The 19,066-nt window shown below is 34.0% G+C and overlaps 1 protein-coding gene across 3 annotated transcripts in view; it reads right to left on the bottom strand.

Moving 5' to 3' along the window:
• Window positions 1–16,113: 16,113 nt before the first annotated feature.
• LOC150106351 (glycerol-3-phosphate acyltransferase 1, mitochondrial-like) overlaps window positions 16,114–19,066 on the bottom strand; it is a 318,076-nt gene continuing 315,123 nt past the window's right edge. For all 3 annotated transcript variants that reach the window (XM_090393091.1, XM_090393090.1, XM_090393089.1), the window contains one exon: window positions 16,114–17,791. In XM_090393091.1, coding sequence (XP_090249217.1) covers window positions 17,613–17,791 — 179 coding nt within the window. In that variant the 3' untranslated portion in view covers window positions 16,114–17,612. The remainder of the gene's footprint in view (window positions 17,792–19,066) is intronic.

Below are 19,066 nucleotides of genomic sequence, written 5' to 3'. Positions count from 1 at the left end.
TAATATAATTCAACCTCTCTCTCTCTCTCTGACATTAGTAAATAGTGTGAATTTTGTCTGCCATTGCTTCGGGTATGGTAGTTTGACAGACAAAAAATATCTTCAAGAAAAAATGGTTTTTCTTCTTTAGCTCTGTAGGATGAAACGTTCGATTTTGGTGTCTGTATCGTATTTGGATCGTTGTCGGCAGATACTGAATGATAGTCGGCGATATTCTGAATATGAGCTCACCTGGTAAATTTCAGACCTGGAAAAATATTGAAATTACTTCAGTTTTCGAGATTTCTTGTACATCCTTACAAGCGATGCGTAATATTCCATCCTTCAGGAATACTTCCTTCTACATAGTTGGCTACGATCATTTCATTCATTCCTCATACAGCAATCATTTCTCGATGTGATACAAGGTGTGCGAGATGATCACCCTAATTACTGGTTTGAAATTTACCAGGTGAGCTCATATTCAGAATATCGCCGACTATCATTATTTAGAGCAGTTTCCGGATTATCTTCGCCCATCCGAGTTACTAATCCTATGCTACAAGTTAACAGCCTTTCTCCCTCGGAAGGGGATGGAGATGTTCGTGTCCTATGAAGCCTTCACAATCTACGCACCTTTTAAATAAATGTATTTATTTAACAGTGTTGATATATGATTTTGTTGGCGTGCACACGAACACACAGATAAGGTTCATGGTTCATCCCGAAGGATTTTCTTCGCAAGGAAAATCAACCCCAGAGAATACTCTCCGCAGGGAAAGTTGAAATAATATTATAATTATAGACATAAACGAATGCAAAACATGAAATATTTTAGAAATATAGTTTCCTTCCGTATTATTTATTTAAATAGTTTTTTGCAATATTTGTATTCTGTATAAAGTGAAATCAATAATTAGTATTTTATTGATCGGTGGGTTCTCTACTTTATTATTATTTTTTTTTCAAATTTGTTTCTTTCTTAGAATAAAAATCTTTTTATTACTTAGATGCTACAGACTGTAGCTGAGATATTAATAAATATTTTATGAAAGTGTGATAGGGTGGGTAGTAGTATGAGCACCAAATTTAAGATTTTTGTAGCCTTTCACTATTTTTCTACGCACTTAAGACACGCATCCAGATGTAATTTTTTTAAACGAATTCAGAAGCTAAGATGCTTTCAATTATAGGATCCCTTTGTATTTTGAACCGAATTTACTTTTCATGCATAGCAAAGAGATTTCGAAGGCTATTATTGTTTTACAAGGATAGTGTAAGACAGTATATGCATCTCTGAATCATCATATTAAAGAAAGTGATGGTGAAAATCCATCAATTCTTTCATGGTGTAAATCAACTTAGGACAAAACACCCATCCGTGACTGAAACACTAATCTTCACCTTATTTCCCTAATACTAATATTTTATGAAAATAACAAGTTTTAAAATTGATATTCATAATACTTTAAAACAATAATAAGCTTCAAAATCTCTTTTACTATGCTAGTAGTAAAAGAGATTTTTAAGGTTCAGGAAAGGAGGCCTCATTTCAATTTCAAACATAGAAATGGATCCTACAAAAGAAAGCACCTCATCTTCTGAATTCTTTCAGAATAAAAAAAAATCACATCTGCATGAGTGTCTTGAGTGTGTAGAAAAATAAAAAGGTTACAAAAATAAGTTTGGTGCTTTTACTCCCTAACTACCCTATCGCACTTTTGTAAAATATTAATATCCCATCTACGGAGTCTGTAGTATCTAAGTAAGAAAAAAAGGTAGTTTAAGAAACAAACAGAAATTAGGGAAATCACTGATCAGAAAAACACAAAATATTAATTTCACTTCATACAGAAAAGTTAAATAAAATCTAATTAATTAAATAATACAGAAACTATATTTTCTAAAATGTCTTATTTTGCATTCGTTTATCATATACTGTATGTGTATAATTACAATATTATTTCAAATATTCTCATGAAGAATTTTCCAGCGATGAACTGCCCGCAACGAATTGTTTGGACACAGAGAGAGAGAGAGAGAACTACAGCTTGAATGCATCAAACTGTGTACTACAACATAAGTTGCACTACTGTCATCTTAAGTATCCTCCCCTAGATTCTTTCAGGAACTTAAAATACATATTTACACAGAAAATAATATAGGAAGAGTATGTCTTCCGGAAATCTAGGTGACCATTAGACATTGAATCCAGAAGTGTGAAGTCTACATCATGCATTGATTATAATTGTGCCTAATCATGTTTCTTTTAATATTCTGTGTTTCGTAGGTGGATTCAAGTGACTGTTCATTGCATGATATTCACTCCATTCCTTATTATATTTTCTTCACTACATTTATTCTATTTTACGTGGCTGATGGTTTTCATCTTTGGTCTCAAGAAAGAATTCCATATTATCCAACATTTAGCCCACCTATGTTACTATATGTGCTATAGCTCTGCAGCTTTTTATAGTTGGAATTGTCACTAAAATCAAGCGAAGTATAATTCATACAACTGCAGGTCAAAGAATGTCATTTGTCTCTGCTGCTTTACATAGAGAATGTCTTTACAGCGCACATTTTCTGCTGTGCATAACATATATAGTCCATTGAAACAGATAACATAATAATCAACTCTTAACTATAGTGTGGCGAATAATAATAAAAGAAAAAAAAGTGCAATGGTTCTCTGATACCACATCGGCAAGATTCCAAGGAGAATGAGAAATTCAGGGCCACAGTTACCAAAGCATACGTCATAGCTGGCCTCACTACTGTCCTATAGATTTTGCCTTTCAGATTGATCGGCACCCTCTTATCGCATAACACTCCAGCCATCTCCCTCCAGTTCCTCCAACCCGCTTGTATCCTGCATCCCACTTCCTTCTCAGCCCCTCCATCTTTATCCACTGTTGAACCTAAGTATCTAAAGTCCCTCACCTTCCTGATGACATTTCCTTCCAGCTCCAGATGTTTCCTGGCCGCCGCCTACTGCGCAACACATACATTCTGTCTTACTTCTGCTCATCTCTCTCTCTTCCAGTACTTTTCTCTATCTTTCCAGTTTAGTTCCTACTTCTTCTCTTGAATCTGCACACAGCAAGATGCCATCTGCATACAACATTGTCCAAGGTGCGTCTTCTCTCATCTCTTCCATTACAATATTAAACAGAAACGGACTTAATGCAAGCCAACTGTTACTTGAAAACTTTCTGTCTGTCCTAGACAGGTCCGAACTCTTGTCTTCACATTTCTGTACATCTTCCGCACCAACCTGACATATTTCTCCTGTACCTTCTTCTCCCTCAGACACCTCCAGACTTATTGCCTTGGCACTCTATCGTATGCTTTCTCTAGATTAATAAATGCCAGATGTAGCTCCCGTTGTTTCTCTGGAAACTTTTCCATCATCTGTCGTAACCCAAAGATAGCATCTGTTGTTGATCTACCAGGCATGAAGCCAAATTGTTCCTTTGCAATCTTCAACTCCTTCCTCAATCTTCCATCAAGAACCCTTTCTAGGATTTTCATTGTGTGGGACATCAACTTTATTCCTCTGTAATTTTTACAGTCTTGTGCATCCCCTTTACCCTTGTAGATGGGAACAAGAGTACTCTCCCTCCATTCCTCGGGTATATTTTCCTGTTGACAAACTTTCATGAACAGGTCCCACAGCAGGTCATTCCCTCTTTCCCCAGTGCCTTCCATGTCTCCACTGGAATCCTGTCGGGGCCCACCGATTTTCCATTCCTCATCCTCTTCATGGCCTCCGTCACTTCCACTCTACTGATGTTCTGCACCATCCCCTCAGAAGGCTGCCCATCTTCTCTGTGAGTCCTTGCATTTTCCTCATTCAAATGTCCCTCAAAGTATATTCTCCATCTGTTTGTTATGTCCACATCCCTCCATAATACTCTTCCTTCAGCGTCTTTGATCTGCCTCACATGTAAGATGTCCTTTGCTGCTGTATTTCTACATTTCGCTAGTTGGTAAATTTTTATCTGTCCTTCCTTTGTTTCTAATTGATCATTCAGATCTTGATATGCCATGGCCTTCGCCACAACTCTCTTGGTTTCTTGCTTTCTCTCTCTGTACACCTCTCTGTCCTCTTCCACTTCTGCTTTGCCTTCATCTTAGCTGTCACTGCCACTTGTACATTATTATTCCATCATCAACCCTCCATCTGCTCTCTAATCTTTCCATATGTCTCACCAAGCACCTCGATTGCACAACTCAGGATTACTTTTGAATTATGTTTCCACCAATCTTGTACACTTTCCAGTCCATCCGAAATCCTCTCTGACACCCTCTCCCTAAAACGATTCCTCACACTCTCTTCTTTTAAGCGAAACCAATATTTTTGATAAGTTGTTAGCAAGCGAACAACTTATTAAAAAATAACAATTTGTTTTTATATAAAACGTAATTTAATAGCTATAAAAGAAAAACTAATTACTTGCTCCAAAAAATAAAATAACGTATAGAATAATAAAATAAATTATATATAGAAAATTTAATTATTTAAGATTGTTGGGATAAATTTAAGTTAGAAAATTATCTAAAAAATTTTGCGGAACACCTTTCCTTTATAAATATAGCTTCCTGATATATTATAAAACTATACAGCGATGCACTGAAATTTTTTGGTTTTCATTCGAGAAGTCCATAGGTGTAGACTTCCCAAGGTATTAAGGTCACAAGAAATGGAAGAGTTAAAATTGCTTCGTCATATTGATGATGCAGATAGACTAGTGCATGGCCTAGAGACTGGAAGTCAGAAGAATAAGAAGGGCTAAGATAATAAGAATTATCTAAAGGCTGGAAGGATCACCACACACACACACACAAAGCTGAGGATTTTGGATGGATGTAAGTAGCTACTTATGTATATGAAACTTAGGATCTAAAGAAGTGTAATAAAAAGAAAAACGATAGCTACTTTGAGATATCTTCTTACAGGAGACTATTGAGGAGCTCGCGCACTGAAAAGAGATGGTTCTTAGTATCAGCAGAACTGACCTTGGAAACGGAAAAACTGAAAGGTGGACTTCTCAAAACAGTAAAGTTCCTGGAAAAGGAGGAAGGGGTAGACCCTCAATGTGATGGCGTTTCTGGAGTGACTGCTCCAGAAACGCCACTGGTATTAAGAAAGTTGAAGCATCAAGATAAAGCCACAACAAGATTATTGTGCGAGAATTCGTGTGGCACACCGAAGTGCGGAGTAACAATACAACATCTAATATTCAGTGGAATTATTGCAATTCTTAAATTCAGTTTTAGAGTTCATTTTTCGTGTTTCATTATTATTCCCGTTCACTGTTTGCTTCGATATTTCCCTTTCTCTATAAAGAAACTTAAGGAAATATAACTTTAATGATTGTTGAAAGCATCCTTCAAGAAATCTATTCATCCTTTCAGTACCTATAAAAGATTTAAGGCGTAGGCGAATGCAAAGGTTAAAAGGGAAATGTACGTACGTCATCTTGAATGAAAAGCCATCTCAGTTCATTCACGCTGACATATTATCTCGCTAATGTAAACGAACTTCTTTCTATCTAATAACCTGAAGATGTACACTTTTGTGCTTCCTGATATTCTCTAACAGAAACACGTGTCTGTAGACTTACCTCCAGCGCAACACTCTTAGAAGCATGTTGACTTTATCCAAGAGAACATAACCAGATAGCGAAAGATCAGTCGATGCAGTCGTGTCAAAAATAATTTCCCTCTTTCATTAATTGCCTTGACTACTGTATGCGGAAGAAGTTCTTGTTCACAGTTGCTAAGCAACCGATGTCACCTGCTGAGTGTTTGATGGCACATTCCAGGTTCTTCAAATCATCTCATTAAGAGAGACAAGTATCCGACTAACCTTTCCTTGCTTACATTAAATTGCAACGATAGGGTAAGCTAAGAGAAGAGAAAATGTGTCATCTTATTCTTTGAAATTCACTGAAGGAAAACACTGTTGTTTTCTATATAATACACGCACAAATTCTTCAATATAATGCCGAAATTCAATAATTTGAGAGGTCTGTAATTTCTTTCGGGAAAAAAAAAAAACTGAAATATTTCTTCAAGTATTTAAAATTTTCTTAAAAATTATGCCTTCACTATAATGAAGTGGAAGAACAAATACATAGTAATGTGAAACTCGGGGAAATAATAATAACAACAACCACATCTATGATTATTCAAGATACATTGCAACCAAACACACTTTAATGATTACCAATGGTTGTAATAACGTCACTGTGCCCATAGAAGAGGGAATACGGAATTGAAAATGTATTTCCTGTAGCGAATACCTGAACTATTTCATTTTTTTATGATGAAAAAGGTAGTATATGAATGCATTTCAAGCTATAGTATTGGGGCGCCAATTTTTGTTAACGGTACAAATATTATAGTATTTTGATAATGCATGCTTCATCTAATTAGATGAAGAAATTTATAGCAAAAAAGTGGTATAAAGTTACCATCTAAATGCCTGTTAAAATAATGAATTACAACTACCGCCCTCTGTAGTGAGTTTGTGATTATTCATAAATCAGTTTATAAGCAATTTATAAATTCGTGTATGTCAAGAAATATGGGTCTATTTTGTTGCTATCCGTTACAGCCAATACAATATTGTAATTAGCGTTTGAAGCTAACACAGAAAATTTAGTAATCTGATAGTTCAGATCAATTTAGCAACCATTCCAAGGTGAGAATTATGTGAACTGCAGAAGTGACTGTGCTGGGAAATAACGGCAAAATTACAGTCTACAGGTCATGTGATAACCGAGACTTAAAAAAAAAAAAAAAAAAAAAATGCGAGCGGCTCTTATTAATTTCAGTTTTCGGAATCAATTTTGGTAGGCAGAAACTACTAGTCAAATAGGTCAAAGGTCACTTCGTATATTTGTGAAGCTTTCCGTTGCCGCTAACTGCGTTTTCTGCTATTTGATGTTTTAATTCAAGTTTTATAATTTAAAAATTCAGCATTTTTTCCCCCATGCGAAGAAAATACGCAACGCCCCTTTTACTTTGCTCTGTCCTGTTATTCGTGTTGCTATAGTAACTAATGCAGTTCGCATACCAGTGCAGCTAAGACAAGATATTTTGCTGAAATAGCATGCACATACACACAACACGGTTAGAAATCACAGAACCAAAATTAAAAACGAAGTACCCCGGAGAAAAACATTATCGACCAATATCCCATATATACAGCGCGTTGAAAGCTGCAAGGCTTAGATACTACAAACGAAATATGGGTTTGTTTTTCATTACAAAATTTGAATTATATTGCTCTGTTTTTTTCTTTCATTTTTATTGAATCATTAGCAAGACTTGTTCTTTGCATTATATACTGCAGCACGTAAGGTGTCGTTTAAGTTATGTAAGAATCGCTACCCTCCCTCACCCCACAAAATACGGAAGTGATAATATCCCTACGAGGAAATAGCTATTTCAATAAAAACTCACTAAATTTGAAATGCTAAAATCATGTTTACTGTTGAAGGAGATATGTTAGACACAATTTTTATACACATTTATGTAATATTAATACCTGTGCGGTATTAATACTATAAAAAGCCTCTAATTCTTTCAACATACTTAGTATTTAAACACAATTTATATACGAGTAATGCAGATGCATATATGAGCCAACGTCCACGTACATCTACGTGTTAGTGCATAATCTTAACTAGTAAAATGTATCTCTAGGACCACTGTCTATTACGTAAATAGTTTATTTACAGAAAGCAAGGCAAATACATTACCTCGTCAATGAGTTCTTCTCTATCTTATTTGTTCACTAATGTACCTCAATAGGCTCTTCATGGTGTTAATTATTTGTGTTCATTAAATTAGCTACCTAACCTACGTTAATAAACAGGTCGATTTATTTTAATACTGGTGATAAAAAGGTGAATTTGTTTCTATCAAAATTAAGCCTTGGTATCACAACTCGACCTTGCTAGCTGCGATACACGACCTTTCTCACTTGTAATTAGATGAATAATAATAATAATAAAATTAGCTATTTAAGAAAAAGAGTTTAAAGGCTTCATCCTATTAGTGGCAATTTAGTAACTCCCCCCCCCACGAATAGTTGTAAACCTGTAGTATATTAGAACCATAGGTAGACCAAGAGTTTATTATTTATTCTATAAAGTCTGTTTTTTATACAAAAGCAAATTTTGAATTAATCATCTTACCTTGCATTAGTCTTCCCTCCGATATGATACGGACTTGACGTGACGCTTATTATTCTGCACGTTGACAGCATTATTAGATATTTTTATTGATTTGAATAGATAAGACCGAAAGTCAAATCGTGTTTGAAGTTAGACATTATTTAAATTATTAAATTACTCAGGATAGAACGGCCAAAGAATGAAAAACTTTCTTCGAAAAAAAAAAAAAAAAAGAATAAATGTTCTAACAAGTTCAAGGTAAAACAAACAACTAAACTGAACAAGGCACGAAAAAAATTGTACTATTTTTCACATCGATTGCGTGGCTAAGTAGTGATAAAGATATGAGGTATTTAAAAGCGAGAATAATCCATTATGTCTGCAGGGGAGGGAAGCAGAGAGAGTATTACGTAAGTTGAAAGTAGATGATTTTTTTAGTTAGCATCCGTAATATAATATATAATATTATTCGACATTCTCGAACACTTATCAATAAAAATAATAATTTACAATAATACCCTCCATAATAAAATAATATAGATTTAAACAGGTCGATGCACTTTCAAAAGAAAGGTGCTTATCTACGTTGTAAAGTCTGATTATTAAGCGAATATTTTAATATGACTGTAGCATTAATTACAAGAATCTGCGATATTAAAGGAACTATAACAGACGTAAACCGGATATTACGAGGACAAAGCCTGCCGGGTTGTTCTGTACCATACCACAATGCTTCCCCCAAACTATACCTCCTTGCCGGTAATCACTCTGTCGCAGACAATTTAAATTATACAGTTGAATGATTAAGTAAGCAAATCCCATCTGTAGGCAGCCCTTTTTACTTTCAAAAAGTTAGGCTTTTAGCGGCAGTTCCTTTTTCTCGTCGTGGCTAAAGTGAATACAGAAGACAAATCCCACAATCACATGTTCTCAATTGTAAGTTGTATATTTGTACGTGGTAAGGTGTCTGTTGTACAATCAATTTTTATGATTTATGGGAAGAAAAAAAAAAAACAGCGTTTCCGTAGCGTATTTGGAAGAAAGAAGGACCACTGACCGAAAACAGACCTGAATTTTTAGCTCGATTCTCGTCGTGAAGAGAGGAATCTTTATATGGGCTTTTCAATTGAAAATGAGTTAGCCGATTTAACAGAAAGGTAGCAGGATTAGTTACCTGGATACTCGGGTTTCTCATTCTGCAAACAAGAAAATCGGTCCTGCTGCACATCCAGTTTACATATCTACTATTGGTGGCAGTAGCTGGCACTGTATAGAATTAGATTAGCGGATGTCCTGAAAGTTCTGGCATCACGAAAAAATGAATGTTGAAGAATATATCAAAACACAAATACACAGAAAATCCCTATAAGGAAAGAGATCAGACAAGGCGATTCTTTAAGACTGTTTATTTAACATAATCATGAAAGAAATAATGTAATTTAGAAACAGAAATTAAATGGAATAAAATCTAAAAAAGATTAAAGTTGGATAGGCAGATGATGTAGCATTATTTGCAGAAAATAACAATGATCGCCAAAAGCAATTAGCAAACTCCAGCAGATGTCCAGGATAACATACGAATATCAACAGAGCAATCAAAAATAATGGTAACTGGGAAAGACCAATCAGACGCAACAAACTTAGACTTGTTGCGTCTACAATTTTCTTCTCCTTGCTTTAGCAAGAATAAAAACAGAATGAAAAAATAGTTCTATCGTTGAAGTGAAAGGGAAATTCTCATTAAGGATATTTATTTAAAGATACATAAATGTCATGTGCTATAGATTATGTTGAAATATTCATTTTAGAATGAAACATACTTATATACATATTTCTATTATAATACAGCTATATTGCCTGCTTCAGTTTAGGAGTGCCCCTGTTTCCTAAACTGAAGCAGGCAATATAGCTGTATTATAATAGTTTATAATGAGGAGTAACATGGGAGTTTTCCCAGAAATAATATACATATTTCTATTTCTACTGCCAGAGGTGTTATCATAAAATACATATTAGTGCAGATCCTTGGTTGAGACAACCTTTTGCGCTGTGTTAACATTAACTCCACTAGACCACGAAAGACGCCCTGAGATACTTAAATCTCTGGACCATTTCATTTAGCACAATGATTGGTCCAGAGTATCTCTGGACCATTCATTGTGCCAAATGAAATGTACGCAAAAACATCAGCAGTTTGTAACTTGAAGACTCCACCTCAGCCAATAAACTGAAAAGAAAATCCACTTACGAACACTAAAGAACAAATGGATCCTTTGAAGTGAAACTATGGAAATCTTTGCAGTCCAGTGGATATCATCAAAATAATCTACAGGAATTCAGGCTATTAGTGGATCATTTATGTAAATATCCGTTTTTACCAAAAACCAGCTGCACATCAAAGATCAAACCACGACAGCCAATAGCACTTGTGTTATTGAATAAAGCATTGGAAGCACGTGATGTTGGATCAACGAATCATACTGCACCCTTTTCCGATCGCATGGAGAGCGTGATTTAGCAAATGCTTCAGGAACACCTTAGGATGAGGACATCTTAACTGTACATTTCGGATGTTGGTTATGAAAGATGTGACATGTAACTTTTTTTCCAGGTAGATTTGGACTTTTCGTCGTAGTATCAGGATAAATTCTAGTGAGCATAACGCTTCTGGATAATGTAATTACTTCATACTAGCTATTCTAATAAAGAGACCCATGATTTTTTTCAACGACAATTACACCCTTCATAATGCAGGTACTGTTGCGCCATAATTTGAAAGAAATTATGTGTACAAACTTTACTGGCTTTCATATGGTCCCAGTTTGAATCCGAAAAGAACGTCTTTAGGATGAACTGGAACTTCAGTAACGAGCTATATTAGCCCATCCGACAACGTTACTTGAACTAGTGAGTGTGGCGAAGAAAGAATAGTTTAAAATACCTCGTTCATATTATTACAAACTGGGAGTATGCCTGGAAGGATGAAAAGAGATAAAGCCAAAATAGGACCGACAAACAGTTTGCGATTCTCTGAAATAGCGATTTCAGAGAAATACAAACTGCATATCCCTCAATCTGATCGCTATTTCAGAGAAACCTTAGCTATACTTAGAAACATACACTTAGTGTTCTCTAAGCTATAATAATGAAAATTTTTAGTCCTGATGTGTTTCTTCTGGTACTGTCTCTGACTTTTGGCTGTTCTGTGTGAAAGGGCGAATATTATATGACATGCTTCCTTCACTATGGCAGTTTTAAGGGGACCAGATGACAATACATCGTCTGTCATAATGCACTACTTACCTTCACTGCCAAATTGTCTTTGGCAGTGAAGGTAAGTAGTTTTCGCACAGTATATTTTATACAGTATAAGAAATCGGAATCTTTGGTAATAAATGTTTTACTGACAGGTATGAAGCGTGTTTTTTTTTTTTTTCTGCCTCATGAATGGGAAACACTACATATTTCCCATCATTCAGTCAATTAATTAACCCATTCTCCAACCGAGTTCGAATACCCCTTTGAACATGAATGGCTATAATTGTATTTAGTTGGAAGATGAACTTTATCGCCTGTGTTAGACAACTTTTTGGAGGCTGAGGTGACTTGAAAAAGTTTCCGTGTTTGGTCTTGAGAGTTCAGTTTCCTGATTATGTAAAAAATAAATAATATATAAAAATATAAATAAAATTTAAAATGATAATCCTTAGCCCACACGATACTAATGTACTACACGTTTACAATCTTTCGTGGATGGAATTCGCGAAAGAAAAACGTAATTTTTCCAACGCCTTTTAATTATATAAATGAGTACGTAAAAAAAAACTGTACTGTGTGAACAGAGTAGTTATAGTAGAGCTCTGTTTAGTTGCGTTTACTTCAGTTGGCTTCCTCATACACGTCGCTGGTCCAACAGTGAAGCACTTTGTACAGATGTCTTTTCCAAAAAGTTATCATTCATCATTATAGAACAGGCGCTTTGACCTGAAACCGCCTACTCTATAATGGTGAAATTTTTCAGCATTCTCTAAATACTAAATGCTCTACCTCAATAGAAACGATATCGAAAAATATAAGATAAAGAAAAATAACACCTAGCAGGTGAAAACAGAATCTATACTACTAATGATTCCTTTAAGCTGAGAAAGTAAAAACCATGGACATATCAATCTTTCAAATGATGATAAATGGGCTTCTGGCTGCCAGAGAAAGAAATGATCTTTCGGTTTGTGTGCGGCTGCAATGCCCAAGAGCAATGAGCATTCCCTAGATTAGATAGCAGTTTCAAGAAGAGATTCCTCTGTAAGGTTAGAAATAATATATAGAAAATTTATTATAAATTCTATTATTAGCGTATGTCTGAGACAGCAAATATCAGCAATATAAAAAATATAGCAACTTAGACAGCAAACTTCAACTGTTTTAAAGGTGGAAATTTCAATTTTATGTTGATGTAGTATTTCGGAGTAAAGAGGAAGTCGGTTAGAAGAGGCACAATTAACGGATTCCACAGAGAATATTATCACATTGTATATTCCCCTTCCTCTTCTAGACAAACAGAAAAAATAACTTTATAAGTTCGATTCTATTATCTGAAAATCTTTACTTCAACAGGAATAGGCAAGTAAGGTTTTGTTCTTGCATCTCGGAAAAAAGCGACTGTAAAATACTCTACTTCGGACCCAAATAAGAGTATTAGAACTTAGGATCAAGGAATGGCAGCAGTATCCCCCCCCCCCAGTACTTCTGTGATTTTATCAGCCGTCAATATATTCAGCTGTTGATTCTGTGTTACTCTTTACGTTGATAGCATTTCTTTCTTCTTACCTGAATTTCCTCTGCTTTGTTTTCTGAAAACAATCCTTTTTCTGAATTCCTTTCTTTCGTCCAGGGTTATACTAATCATCAGTAATAGTTGTGACGGTCAGGGTTACACATGAGCATTACAACTGTTAGTGCTGCTAATAATAATCCGTGGTATTTAGAGGCCCTCAAGGTCCATTACCTGCCCACATTGGCTTTTGTAATCATAATTTTTGGATCAAATGTTCAATATACACATTCCTGTATGTAAATTGAGATGTTCTAGCTGGTTTGCCTGGTTTCTTTAGGTCACTTTTTTACACTTATTTCACTGTTAATTATCCTACAGCTTGGAAACTTCCCTATTGGAACCAACCCATTCGTGAGGATGATAAATCCTTACCTTCAAAGTATAACCCAATTTCTCTCACTTCGATTATCTGTAGTATTCAGGAGAAAAAAATTTAAATTAAACATTTAAAAAATAAATTATTTCCGTCCATTTTTTCAGTACTTACCTTAATTTTTGCGCATTGTAATGAGATTTAAAACACCAATAATGAAACCCCAAAAAATACAGTATCCCCAATGCTGTCACCTTGTGGTCCACTTTAGGATCCCGAGATGGCTGCAAGGGAGATGCAAAGAAATTCTTGATAAAAATGGAGCAACTCTGTAGTCATCAGAATTAATTACCAGAAAGTGTTTACTAAACGCAGTTATAGTTCTATGGTATTCGTGCCTGGATATGTTCAACTTGCATTTTCATTTAAAATTAACAATAAATTCCTTTGTGATGATCTGTTGTCCATATGTAAGTTACATTCAAATGGCTATTTTAGTATTAATAATTAAATATTTATTTAAGAATTTATTAGTGATTTTCTGGGAGGAGACCTCAAGGGAAATACACTGGTGGTCAACATCATTGGAGCCCCGTTATTAGTTGCTTATCCCCAATTTCATAACTGATTTTTCAGGTCTCTCTCATTTAATGACATTAGGGTAGAAATCATTGTATTCCTAGCTTAATACATGGGTGGGCTAAGGATGACAATACAAAAACTTGTTCTAGAGAGAAAACATAGAACTTTCTCAAACCACTTCAGGTGTCAACAAGCAGGGTAATGGCCTCACTCATGCAAACATTTATGCCATGAGATCCAAACCCAGAATCTGTTGATGGGAGAAGAGATGATAACTACCTGGCCAACCATGCCTTTGAAATAGTATTCATTTAATGACATGCCATTACAAACAGTTTCTCTTCAGGATACCTAAGATAATAGTGTCTCCTTAATTTAAGATATGGCATAATACATCAACCATTATTAAGCACAGTGATAGGTAAGTCTAATATCAAAATAGTGGTTATTACACTTCGTTCATTACTCCGTGTATATATGATTTCTTAATTTGCAACTGCTGTTTGAAATTACAACCAAGACCAAGAAGTCATCACTTTTAAGCACATTCTTTTTTTTTCCTGGAAAGTTTTTCTATTTTACAGGAGGAAAAAAAAAAACAGTTTCTGGGAGGGAAAGTCTGCTACGTTCATATGAGACGGGCTAACACACCTTCAGTTGAAAAGTCTTCTTAATGGTTCATTGTTTCCTAAATGGGTATTTGAACCCAAGTTTTCCATCAACAGTGTTAATACTGATTGAGCTAGAAGAGCAATAAATGTGCTGCAAGTCTTTAAGGCTCAATCAAACTGAAAAACTACTGTAAGAAATCAGACTTAAAAATTGTAAAAGATAATGAAAACATTAATTGCATAATGTTTTATGCAATTAATAAAACCATAACTCAATACCATAACTATAGAAATTTAGAATGAACTTACTCAATTCTTAGGGAAGATAGTCAATTTAGCACAAAAAAGATAACAAATAATTAAGGCTGGTAATTTTATGTGACTGAGCATGAATTTAGAGGTTTTCAGCACAACAATAACAAAACTGCTGCTAGTCCTAATTAGAAATGCAGAAGGATATTTAAGAATGCATAATCTGAATAAGATTCATACATATTTCACACACACCATCCAAATTTTTAAAAAAATTTTAGCTAATCATTTTTGGTGAGATTGAGTTGATTAGGTCATAAAATTTGCATTCATATCATGTTTTGGCACAAAGTAGGGATGAGGTAGTCATTCAAACAGTTCTATAGAGCATTTCCAAGGTGTGATTAGAAAAGCCTGATTTATCACAATCAATAAATCTAATGTGTCAATTGCATTTTTTTTTTTTTTTTGAGACAAATATAATGTACCAATAGGCCTATATGGCCTTGTGAAAATGAGATTTGCATCCATAGCACTAGGCCACCTGAAGAAAGATGACTTGAGTTCCATTCTAGTTGCTGCCTATGGGAACCTTTTGTAATTCTTTCTTCAACTGGTTTCCAAGTTAGTCAACTAACTTGGAAACCAGTTTTTTTTCCCCGTAAACTCAAGAAAACTGACAAGGGACCTCTATTTCAGATAATATATATAATTGCAGACCATAAGGTGCAGCACTTATCTGGCATGCTCTCTTCACTAGATGCTGTTCAAAATCATATTCTTGAGCCAGCTATCTCTGACTAGTTAACATTAGAAATTGGCTGCCCATCATCCTCCAAAAAGCTAGACAGGGGTAAAACTGTATCTCATCTACTTCCTATGGGGAATAAAAGGCATTAGCAGATAAGTGAAACAAGATACACAATATCTGCCCTAAGTAAGGTAAATTACAGGTACACTAGGTCCAGCAGTACATCCATCCACAGATAAACCTAAAATAACCTTTTTAAGAATATATTTGGAAAACTTAATTCTTTCATAATCTCATTTGATGCAAGGAAAAGTTAGACTTCATTATAATATTTTTACTACATACACAGGTGTGTGCATATATATACACATATATACATACATATATATATATATATATCCTTTTTTCAGTGGGTAAAAGTAATTACTAAAATAAAGAGACAAAAGACTTCACTTCACCAATGCAAAATTACATAAGCAAAGTGAATGTTACATTCGGCTTTGAAATAATGCTGGATCTAATATCCACTTTGCTTATGTAATCTTTCAGAATGTTTCGAACAGCAAAAAACAACTATTATGAAAAAAAAACACACAAAATTTAAAAAGTTTAATCAACTTTAATTTGAACATTTAGCATTCAACCATTCTTCTATTCATTCAATTCAGTCAAACAAATACACAGATACATACAATATGATACTGTACAACAATGAACTCTTCATACAATAAAGTTTGTCCAAAATTTCTTTCATCAAGACATTTTAAAAGCTGCACTAGGATACAATGCCTCAAAAAACTGCATCACTTAAATAATATAATTAATAATTGTTTCTCATTGCTTATGGCACTGATTAAACTTATGTCAAGATTATGCATACTAAAAATGCCTTGCAATTTAATACACATTATCTTGTGTTAATATTTCTTTCCTTCTTGTTTTTGACTAAATATTAAAATATATTCAAAATATATGGAGCATAAATCCATTTTATAGAATATTAAATGCTATGTAATTATAATAATACAGTATATTCTACACAATTACCATAAATGTCCTCAGTCAAAAATTTGTGATTTTCAAAAAGCAGAGTATTCAATCACTAAGTATTTCAATAGATTTTAATAAATTGGTTATTTCCAAAACCTTTTCTTCCTACTAATGTCTTATCATTGAAGTTTTTCAGTAACCATTGCAGTTTCATAAAAAAGCAGCTAGTAATCACATTTTAAATATTCATTTTTTTTATTATTATTATTTAAAACAATAAATTAAGTAATACTATTTTACATTTCGTATCAAATTTCTTTTTTTTTTTTCTACAAGTAATAAACATAAGATAATCTACATCACTAGTTTCTCACACAAATATGTATATATACACAAATGTTTTAAAAATTCTACCATGAAACCATCCATATTGGTTACATCTCTGCTTGAGGACCATTTACACACTTTACCCATTTAAACAGACTCGCACACATCCCCTCCATTCTTCATACTAATGTCTATTATGTTGCGAAATGTAATGAACGACTAGTCAAGGTTTGGTGTTTCTGGAATGCTCTAACATTTCAAAGGTAATAAAATAAATGATATAAACAGTGGTAAAAAAATGCATTACCATTGAGCAAAATTCTGCTTAGCAGTCGAAGAGCAAATACCTCTTTAGTTAAAAAAATAAAACTTGAATTGATGTAAAAATGTTCATCTCCCTCCCCTTCCCATAAATGAATATCAATGATATGGCTAAGAAAGAATCACACTTAAAAAACCACATACACGATGCACAAAATTCTATAAAACGTTATTGTTCATTTGTTGTTCAGGTTCTATATACAAATCTAGAAATATTCTTCATCAGGCTTCTGCATACAAAAGACTACACAGATGGTGAAAAGGCACTCGAGATATTGTGTGTCTGATTTTCCATTGTTCTGCTTGCATATATCACCAAACTACAGAAGAGGACATTATAAATGCCAAAATAATCTTCACCACACTGGTAACTTCCATAATCTTTTAGAGGCTGCCAAATATCTTGCAGTGAAGCAGAGTATTCATTTTGTATTTACTTTCATGGACATATTTTTTTTCTCTACAAAGATTTCTTGAACTGGTCAATCTTAGCAATGATATGATTTAATTCTTTCTCTGAGTTGTACTGTGACTGAAGGCGAAGAGTGCTACGAGAGTTTTCAAGATTATATTCAATCACTTTCCAATTCTCAAAGAGTTTCAAGGCATTTTTCAATAAATCTGCAGCAACAGATTCTTCTGAAAATAAAATAATAAAAAAATTAATAATAAATAAAAAATATATATAAATGTGAGAAATAAAGCAAATTATTATGTGTAATGTTTACTTTGTTCATAGTTACAGTAGCAGTTACAAAACTGTACATTGATATACACAACATGCATATATATATCATTTATATTTATGCATTAGTTCATATGGCTTGTTCTAAGCAAGTGATGTTATTCAGAAGAGTGCTGACTCCTCTTAGATGGAAAATATTTTGCTGTACTGGCCACCATCATTCTGCTGCTTTCCTTCTAGTGAAAAAATACAGTGATGGTCAACATCCATTTACTGGCCAACTTCAAACCTGCTGAACAAACTTCTCTTCCTTTCATTCCATCCATTTCTGTTGTTGTTCTGAATAACTTCTCACACTGTCTTACAACCTTCAGCTATTTAAGAAACAAATCAACAGATTCTTTCTTTCCTTATCAATATCTTGTCCACATATAGCACTATGTTCCATTTTTATGTATCAGTTTATTATTAAAAATATAGCTTAATTTTACATGAATAAAGTAATTATGTAATTTCTTCATATTTCATATCTGAAAGTTGTGTTTTCTATCTGGTTTATGTGTTTTAGAGGAAACTTGAGTTTGAGGGGAAACTCTACCACTTCCAGATGAGGCTAACTCACCTTCAACCCGTAGTTGACTATCTAGTCTCAGCTGGAGTTCTAAGTGCTCCTCACTCCCTAGATGATATTCAAACCTAAGACTTTTCAATGGAGTGACTTTTAATGGGATTATATTGATCAAGTGCATATAATAAATAACTAAGTTATACCAACTAGTTTCACCAACTAAGGCTGTTGGCATCTTCAGGTACATCTAATGTAAGGCACTAAAAAGTAGAAAACTGTCACAAACTATAATCAACCGATTCCAATTATATTAAACAAAGAACAGAGCATATACAATACATGCATAGAGGGAGCATGATCATGCACGCTCTATGCATCAATTGAACGTTATCTGTTCTTTGTTTAATATAATTGGAATCGGTTGATTATAGTTTGTGACAGTTTTTTTACTTTTTAGTGCCTTACATTAGATATGTACCCTGAAGATGCCAACAGCCTTAGTTGGTGAAACTAGTTGGTATAACTTAGTTATTTATTATATGCACTTGATCAATATAATCCCATTCAAAGTCATTCCAGAGCTTTTTGGTAAAAAAAATTAAATGATTTTTAACTAAGACTTTTCAATTGGTTGACACATTTAAAGAGGCTGCGTATATAT

This window comes from Typopeltis vanoorti, chromosome 5 (assembly GCF_054136105.1).
Source record: "Typopeltis vanoorti isolate ZY-2024b chromosome 5, IOZ_Tvanoo_1.0, whole genome shotgun sequence".
Taxonomy (NCBI): Eukaryota; Metazoa; Arthropoda; class Arachnida; order Uropygi; family Thelyphonidae; genus Typopeltis; species Typopeltis vanoorti.
This window is presented reverse-complemented; position numbering and strand designations above follow the sequence as displayed.